The sequence below is a fragment of the Rutidosis leptorrhynchoides genome, chromosome 1, assembly GCF_046630445.1.
Source record: "Rutidosis leptorrhynchoides isolate AG116_Rl617_1_P2 chromosome 1, CSIRO_AGI_Rlap_v1, whole genome shotgun sequence".
Taxonomy (NCBI): domain Eukaryota; kingdom Viridiplantae; phylum Streptophyta; class Magnoliopsida; order Asterales; family Asteraceae; genus Rutidosis; species Rutidosis leptorrhynchoides.
The window spans coordinates 452,378,189-452,387,670 of NC_092333.1; the positions used below are offsets into that span (position 1 = coordinate 452,378,189).

General features: G+C 35.6%; 1 protein-coding gene across 1 annotated transcript; it reads left to right on the plus strand.

Moving 5' to 3' along the window:
* Positions 1-1,045: 1,045 nt before the first annotated feature.
* Positions 1,046-4,003, plus strand: LOC139873384 (origin of replication complex subunit 5). The gene is made up of 4 exons (XM_071861322.1): positions 1,046-1,928; positions 2,452-2,874; positions 3,507-3,816; positions 3,908-4,003. The coding sequence occupies exons 1-4, from the start codon at positions 1,084-1,086 to the stop codon at positions 3,956-3,958; spliced, it is 1,629 nt and encodes a 542-aa protein (XP_071717423.1). The 5' UTR covers positions 1,046-1,083; the 3' UTR covers positions 3,959-4,003.
* The last annotated feature ends 5,479 nt before the right edge of the window (positions 4,004-9,482 follow it).

Genomic DNA, 9,482 nt, shown 5'->3' on the forward strand with positions numbered 1-9,482 from the left:
ACATTACCCAAAAAGACGATAACAACGACATCACGTATAAATCGACACCACCATGCAAACGTCGTCTATTGTTTAACCTAAAAGACGATAATAACGACAATATTACATTTCAATCTACGTCACTTGGTTACTATGAAACTGCCAGCCGAACAATCAGCACATGGAGGAAGTTCTATGAGATTAATATCTTGAAGGGATTTATCGAATACTACATCGAAAATGGGACGTACCCAACTGATACTACAATTGACATGCAAAAGTTCTATAATTTTTGGATCAAACGAAGTGGGGACTATGTAAATGGCCAAGTATTAAGTAACAAAGTCACTGAATTGTCTGAAAGATTCTTAATGAATCAGCACAGGGTATTTTCGGGTCAAAATATTCAAGGTTGGCCCGACCGTTTTGACGTTCAAATCTATCGATATTCATATCTAATTTTTGGAAAAGAAGTTGATGATCAGAAAGATTCATCATAAAAATCGATCGAAGATATGGATTATTACATATTTCTCTGATTAGGAGCCAAGAAATTATAAAGTTTGCAGGGTAATTTCAAAAGTTTAATTACTCATAGTTGATTGACTTTATAAAGTCAACGGATTGAATTTTTAGTCAAGGTGTGTTAAAATGGGTGTGGTATTATTTGTAGTTTCACGGCTGAAGGCCTTGTTACCCTTTACTCTTGATGAGTGTTTTGTGTGTGTGTGTGTGTGTGTGTTAATATTGTAACTAGTGAAATATATGTAATAAAATGATTTATAAGGGAAAAAAAAATGTATGAAGTCAAAACATAGTATATCACTGGGTTATAGTGAAACAATTGGTTGTTCAATAGCTCTATTGTTTGTATTGGGCCTGATGTTATGCATATTGGAATAATTTATGGTGTCATTAAAACTTCACATTTTTAATTGACCTAAATTGGCGGGAAAATTCTTATCATCCCCAATTATCACATCTAGCCATCTAGGGTTTCATTCCACACATATCTTCAATTGAGCCAATTTAAGCAAAATTATTACACACTCATTCATTTCTAGATCTAATCTGCTACATTTGCGAAGTTGTATCTCTAACAAAATGAGCAATGAAGAAAGTACTCAGGTTACTAGAAGAACAACACGATTATCTGCATCATCTTCTTCCATCCAAAATGAAACCCTAACTAAAACCATCAATCTCCCGCCACTCACACTTCACGATCTCGTTTTCACTGAAACCGAAACCCTAACTTTAGATAACCTAATTTCTAGCCTACCCGGAAGACGACCTCAGATTCTTGAAATTTTACGCCTTTTAGGTCCAGTCAATTCTCCGTTATCACCGTTATTTGTTTACGGCGGCGTATCAACGGGTAAAACAAGTACTATTCTGCAAGTATTTCGGTACTTAAAGAGGCCATTTGTGTACTCTAGTTGTAGGACGTGTTACAATGCACGCCAACTGTTTGATAATATTCTTAACCAGTTACTGCTTCATAGGAAGTGCGAAAACAACGGTTATTCGAGTGCGAAGAAATGCGAAAAGCAAGCAGATTTTGCTAATCTTTTGAAGGATGCATTGATGGGTGTTGTTGATCGTTTGAAAGGGAATGTAGGTAAATCGTCTAGCTCGAAAAAGAGTGAAAAACGAGCTGATTTGGTTAATGGAAACATGGTGTATTTAGTTTTTGATAGTTTAGAGCTTGTTAGAGATTGGGATAAAAGTTGTACCATATTGCCTTTGTTGTTTAAGCTGCACGATATTTTGAAGGTTTCGGATGTTGGTTTGATTTTCGTTAGCAGCTCATCACTTGATACTTATCATTCGGATACCGGTTTTGTTGATCCTATACCTGTTTATTTCCCTGATTATACTGAAGAAGAACTCAGGCAGATATTTATGAGAAACCATTCTAACTCAAAACTCCGTTCGGCTTTTCTTGAGTAAGTTATATACTTTCTCATATTAATTGCTATTATGTATTATGTATTATGTTCTTGAATGAGAATAGGTGCGAACGTAAGATTTTGAATCCAAACTGCTATTTCTCTTTTGTGCTCTTGTGTATTTGGATGTGTGGTTATATTCAGTCACACAAATCATCAGTTTGAGTATTATGGTTCAAGAAAATTATGTTTCTGCTTTTCTAATTGTTGGTGACAGGATTTAAACTTGATGTTGGTATGTAAGAAAATTGTTTTACTTTAGTAATATGATTATTCAGTAATTTCAATCGAATGTATAGCTACGTTCTTAGCACTAAGTTTAGCCAACTGGTTATCATCTTATCTGATTTTGAATGGAAAAGTTGCATTAACCTTTTTAAGAAAACACCATGTATATATTTGCACTTGATGTTACTATGTTTAGCAGATAAAGTTGTCTCGTAGTATTCTTTTGTCTGAATTAGAGGGTGTGCGAGGTGAGTACTGAAAGTATGCTCATAATGCGTCTTATGTTTTACAGTGTGGTATTGAAGCCTTTTTGTCGAGTAACAAGGAGGTTTGACGAGTTATCTACCGCTTTGACACCGTTATTTGAGAAATATTGCGAGCCTTTAAGTGATTTGGGTGTTATCCCAAATGAAGAAACAAAGAGAAGGTTGTTTAGTTGTATTCAACCTCATATTGCTCCTGCTTTAAACGAGGTATTCAGAGTTACGTCTCAAGTGTCTCTAGATGCTTCCGGAAGCAAGGACAAACTAAAACGCAAGAGCAACTCGAAGAAATTCGGATCTTCTGATTCGATCGGTGAATTAGACTTTCATATGTCTACGTCTGCAAAGTATCTTCTTATTTCTGCGTTTCTTGCGTCCCGAAATCCCGCTACACTTGATGCATCGTTGTTTGATTCGACTGGTGGTTCTGCTAATCAAAGAAGGAAGAGAAAGTAAGTCTATCGTGATAATAATGAACTAGAAATGCAAAATTTAATCTGAACTGAGAAATTTAATAAATTGATATGAAATACCAAGATAAAAGATCTTATTCATACACTTTTAAAGTTGGATACATACAATAGGATTAAGGTTTCAAATGTCGCTACTCGGGAGTACTTGGAATTACTCGACCAGTACTCGGTTTTTGCAGCTCGGGGAGTACTCGGCAAGTACTCGGTCAAACTTAGTCAAACTCAGTCAAACGTGGTCAAAATAAGTCAAAACTCTGCTAAAACTCGGGAGTGATTGGAAAATCGGCTAAAAATCGGGATTACTCAGAAAATCAGTCAAAATTGGACAATACTCCGTCAAAATAGTCGAAGTCAAACTTAGTCAACATCCGAGTACTCCCCGAGTTGCCAAGTACTCCCTAAAAAGTCCCGAATGAGTACTCCTGAATAGCGATTTTTGCAACCTTGAATTGGGTAATCTTAAATACCAAGAAAAAAGTCATTACTCATTGACACTTTTAAAGTTGGATACATACATTAGGATTTTGTTTCAAGTTCAATACATTATAAACGTATAACCGTTTATGTAATGTTTGTGTGGCCAAATACTTATTTAGTGTTTATCTGTACAGAAGCTCAGAAAAATCAATGGATTTGAAGGAAGCTTCAGAGCAAGAGGCTTTCATGAAAGGTCCTGGAACTTTTCCATTAGAGAGGTTGTTAGCTATATTTCAGTGCATAACATCAGTTGCAGAACATTCGCTAGACGACGAAGAAGAAGAAGAATCACAAGATGATAGAACCGAAAACGGTCTTATGCCCGGCATTCTGTTGCAAGTAGCAAGTCTTTGCAGTGCTAACTTTATAACCAAAGGTGGAAGTTGTCCATTAGAGGGTTCGGTTCGATACCGCTCAACAGTTAGCGAAGATTTGGTCTTAAAAGTGAATTTAATAACTCATCTTTATGAGATTTTTTACAAAATATGTTTATGACAAAGAAATATTTTGCTGACTATTTTAGGTGTGTGTGCAGGTAGCAAGGAGTCTTAAGTTTCCGCTTTCAAAGTATTTGTACAGAAGATAGTATGCTCTGATAAAGCTGGTTACTTTGTTGGTCCAAAATCGTTACAAACATTGACATTTGAAGGTCAGCTGCAGTACCTTAAAATAGTATTATTGTTTGATATTATGAAGGTTCTAAGTAAACAGTAATCTTTGTATTGCTTTTGAAAAGATAGTATATTTCATTAAATGCTTTCATCGGAAGAGTCTCGTATACAATGTTATGTTGGCCAGAGGGCGGATGATGTCGTTTTGATAAGGTTGATACTTAATACTTAATAGACTCTAGTAGAGCGACTATTCGACTAACCAGCACCTTGTTGCTTTATTAGGTAGCAAACTAATTTTCTTATTAAATAGGGCACCAAAGAATTACACATATGCTATTACGCTATTAAGGTCACTATGTCACTAGATGTGAAGTCCCCGTCACTATCAGTTCGTTCAATAGAACATTGTATTATATAACATGTTAGTTGACACTATATGCTAGAATTTTTGGTAGCTTGATATACTCGTTCTCCAATGTTCTTGGTCCAATTGGTATTGATCAGTTCCTTTGATTAAGTTGTTAGAGGTCTAAACTTGGTTACTAACAGGTAATGTGGTCTTTATTTTTTACTAATTATCTGAACAAAGTTCAGCTCAACTTGACTGGATATTAAAATAAAAGAGTTTATGGTTTGATTATTGGTTGGTTGGTTTGTCTAATTGTAATCGAAGGTTGGTAATCTTGATTCATCAACCAAAATTTGGTTGAGGCGGATTCTGTATTAAAAGCTGTCTAGTACCGGTGCCACCCATAACATACTACTTGTTTTGACACATAGTTAATGTGTCTATTTTGCCACATTAAACCTTTTGTTTTCGAAAAGATGTTATGGTTGTCCATGGATTCAAGTATGTAAATTTAATTCTTGAGACTTGATCTTGAATGGTTGGCAAAATCTTGTCTAGTAACATTTCATCTACGAATGATAAAAAGTGGAATCGTAGCGGGTAATTCATTATTCACTAATTGTTACACAAATTTGAAAGATTATAAATACGTACCAGGTAATTAATTATGTTAAAACAACACAATTAGTTGTCTTTTAGTATTGATATTTTATGCACTTTTGATAACATTCTTCAAAAAATATATTAGTAATATGTTAACAAAATTCACTACATAAAGTTTGAATCTCCATGACAAAGTTACATGTTTTATTAAAATTGTGGCACACCACTCAGCTGTAGTGGGATTATATTCAACATTTGCAAAACAATTACTCCGTGTATATCTTATTCTTATTTGATCTCTAAAAATGACAAAAATGAAATCATGAAACGATCAAACTTTGCAATGGGAGTTCCAACATGAATTTTGATAGATCCACTTCAATTATCTTACCTTTAATGATACTTTTGCACAAATCTTTTACTAGTATTTAATGGAAGGTATTTCTGGAATATTGCACATAATTAAAATGGATCTATCAAAATAAGAAATAGAAATATCACCTCCCCTTTACAATAGTATATAGGATATAATTTAAGTACTCGTAAGAGTTTATATTAATCAACAACCTTTTTGAAGCAATAATTACATGTATGTAATAACCACCAAACTTTGAAATGCTCTCAAAAAAAGACAATCCCCCCTAAAGCTCCCATAACCTTCATTTTGAATTTCAATACAAAAACTTTTACCCACCACTTTCTACCACCATCCCACGACCACCACCATCACCATCACCTCCACCACCTCCACTACCACCTACCGTTCCGGTTACAAACATTCCCGCCAGTCGTCTGATTTCACCCTGTCCCCATACTTGCGTCCGTTTGCTGATACTGTTACCTCTGATTCGTTACTTAACACCATCAGAGATGTTCCAGGTTCCGGTGACTCATCTACACGCAACGTCTTCCGAAACCAGCCTAGCATAGGGGTCGATAACAACGGGGTTATCTTTATTGGAAGATTACCTTATGGTTTTGACAAATTGGTTTTACAGGAAGAGTTTGGGTCCTGCGGCTTAATTACCGAAATTAAATCTTTGATCGATCGAGGTTATGCTTTCGTGAAGTATAATTCAACCGCGGTTGCTGATGAAGCTATCAGTAAGATGAACTGTATTACTTTGTTTGGAAAGAAACTTTTTGTTGAAAGGATTCTCGTAAGCTTTCTGTTGGGTCACACCCTTTTCATATGGGTCAAGTTCGTTCGAACAGTAAGAGAGCAAATTTGAATGTTAACTTCGATATCTCGTCCAAGTTACGTGTTTGCGCTTTGTTAGTTGATCATCAACCATTTACAAACCTTAAAGTTGTTAGTTGTTGGGGACACTTTGGTTTTGTGGTTATGTGCGCTGATGAAAATGCTATGGAAAGGCTATGTGCCGATCATCCTTTCAAGGACGATTGCAGACTGTTTCTTCCGTTTTACTTGGATTGAGATATCAGGTATCCTGGCCAATTTTTATTCGGAGGAAAACATTAAGGAACTCGCTTCGGGTTTTGGTAAAGTTATTGTCGTTGCACGATCTTCCTCCGAACTTAAACAAATTGGGGCTGCCTTTGTGTTTATTGAATTGGATTACCTGTCACTGATTGTTGACGCGGTCAAGGAGGTTAAAAACAATTTTGGTCCGGAATCGTTTTTCATTCGTGTTAACGAATTACCTCCGGTTGAGATTGTTCGTGTCCTCAATGACGATTTTCCTTTGTTTGATTTGGTAACTTCTAATCGGACTGTTTGTGAAGGTGACGTTCTACCTATGGGTGTTGGATTCCTTAGTAACTTCAATGTTTTGCAATCTGAGAAGTTGGACTTCGATTTGAGTTATCCGGTTAATTTGGATTGCTTCTCGGTTAAGGTTAAAAAAGCCATGGTTGCTGCCAAAGTTCATTCTTCTTTAATTGTTGATGGTGATGTGGATGTTGGGACGATTTGTCCTTGCTCTGGTAAACCGTGCGAGAAAAATTGCATTAAATCTTGAAAGTTTTGTCAGAGGAACAACGTCCCTTTTGAATGTTTGGCTCGTAATACTATTCGTGATGTTGATGGTGATTGCTTCATCCCCCCTGCTTCGACACCGAATAATGATTTATTTGTTGGAAGTGTGCTCATTCATACACCGGTGGAGCGTCTTTCGGATACGGTGATGGTCAATCGGATTAGTACAACGTCGATTGATTATAACCTTCTTGCGTTTGATTCAGTAGATGATTTGGACGAAGAGTTTGTTGTTACTAAACAAGGCTCGAATTGGTCTGATGTACGGGTTAATAATAAAAGAGTTAACACAAATAATTTTGAGGGGTTGGATGGAGTTCGTAGTAAACATGTTCAAGGCGCTGATGATGCGGCTGATTTGGATCATGCGTCACCTTCTAGAGATTCGTTGGATTCTCCAGTTTTAACAACACTGTAAGTGTAAAGGAAGGGGGTATTGTTGTAGTGGTTGGGCCGAGTAAGATTGGCTCCATGGTTGATGGGCCTAGTCATGTAAGTTTAAAGGGCTGATGGATGGTTTAGTTTTGGGCCCTAAGGGTTTTGATTCCGTTCCCAGTTCAACAAACCTTCGGGCTTATCACACACGAGTTCAGTTGAGAGGGGTTTTAATGAGAAAGATGCTCTTGCGGCCTTCTGTGAAGTTATGGATAATATGGAAGGTGTACAAAAGGGTTCCGAGTGTAAGTCTAATTTACCGTCTTTCGGGTCGGCACAAGTTCGGAAGCCGAGAAAGGGACCTAAAAAGAAAAATTTCCTATGAAGAAGAGTTAGAGGTGTTCGGTGACTTCATCAAAGACGCTTAAGCTTTTTGTCGTTTTTTTTTTTTTTTTTTTTTTTTTTTTTTTTTTATAGATGAATCTTAATCTCCCGTTCGTCGGCTAGATTGGATGTCATCTCTTATTTTTTTTTCTTTTAGTCATGTCTTATGTGATTTTTGGGCTTCGTCTTTGTTGTTGGTTGTGCGAGCTTTGTGTAGGTTCGCTTAGTTTTGCTCGGGTTTCATGGTTGTATGTTTGAAGGAGGATTCATTCCGATGATCCTCTTTGTTTTTTATAAAAGTTTATCCTTTTTTTCGCGGGGAAAATATTGCATGTATATATATAATTCAACAAAAAGAACATTAATTGTAATATTACTAATTACTACTCCGTATTAGTTACAAATAGGGCTGTAAATGAGCTGAGCTACTCGCGAGCTACTTGAACTCGACTCGTTAAAAGCTTGATTCGAGTCGAGCCTAAATAAGCTTGAGCCCGAGCTTGAACTTTATTTAAAGCTCGTTTAGTAAACGAGCTCGAGCGCGAGCTTCATATCTCGAGCTCTAACAAGCTCGCGAGCCTAAACGAGCTTTTCATTAATATACTTTAAAATATTAGATAATTTAATAATATAATATATTATTATAATAATTACTATTATACTTCCTCCGTCTCACTATAAGTGTCCTCATTTGATTTTCAAAATCTTTTTTGTCAACTTTGACCGTAAATATCTTTTTTTTTTTTTTTTTTTTGAAAGGCAAACTCACACACCCACCTAAATCTAACTCGAATATATACACCACGAATTGTCCTAAGCATGACTCGAACCCTCAACCTCAAGGTTGTAAGGGTAACCTCGATACCGCCAAGCCATTGGCTCTTTGGTTAAATATCTTTATTTTGTTCTATAATATATTATAGAACAAAATATCTTTATTTTGTTCTATAATATATTATAAAATTTATGTGAATGGATTGAGTTTTTAAACACGAATTTTTTATATAACTTTCATCTAATAATCTATAACACAATAAAAATATTTACGGTCAAAGTTGACAAAAAAGACTTTGAAACTCAAATGTGAACACTTATAATAGAACAGAGAGAGTATCAATTATAGTTGAAATAACAATATCAAATCTTATTGTACGTGGATAAAAATTTCAAAAACTATAAATATGAAATATAATAAATTTAAATTATAAAGAAAAATAAGATTACATATTAACGAGTCGAGCTCGAGCCAAGCTCGAGCTGAACTCGATATATATAAAACGAGCCGAGCTCGAGTTTGTAAAATATCAAACAAGCTAAGCTCGAGCTTAATATATTAGGCTCGAACCGAACCGAGCTCGCGCTCTTTGAAATTTAAATTTGCCGAGCTCGAGTCTAACAGTGTTCTAGCTCGGCTCGGTTACAACTCTAAATTTACAAACTAAAAGAACAAAGGGTGCGTTGCGTAAATATGACCAATATATATAATGTAATCGTAGGTAACTAGTGAAATGACCCGTGGAACCACGGGTTTGTTTAAGCGAAACAGTTTAATGATATGTTTTAGGTATTAAGTGAACGTAAATGCTAAAGTTATTTAGTTTAATGACCTGTGGAATCACAGAGTCCGACTAAGAAACTCGTCAGCTGAACATTTCATCAAACACCTAAAATGCATATTAAACAATCCACATCCAATCATAAGAGATAATATTGGTTGTCATTTTATTTTAAAAGTGTAAATTAATATATAGATTTAGAGTTGATTTCCTTCTGCATAGCTTTTATA

Coding starts and splice junctions, on each gene's coding strand:
- LOC139873384 (XM_071861322.1), top strand. CDS start 1,084: ATGAGCAATGAAGAAAGTACTCAGGTTACTAGAAGAACAACACGATTA. Junction 2,875..3,506: donor AATCAAAGAAGGAAGAGAAA/GTAAGTCTATCG, acceptor TTATCTGTACAG/AAGCTCAGAAAAATCAATGG. Junction 3,817..3,907: donor GCGAAGATTTGGTCTTAAAA/GTGAATTTAATA, acceptor GTGTGTGTGCAG/GTAGCAAGGAGTCTTAAGTT.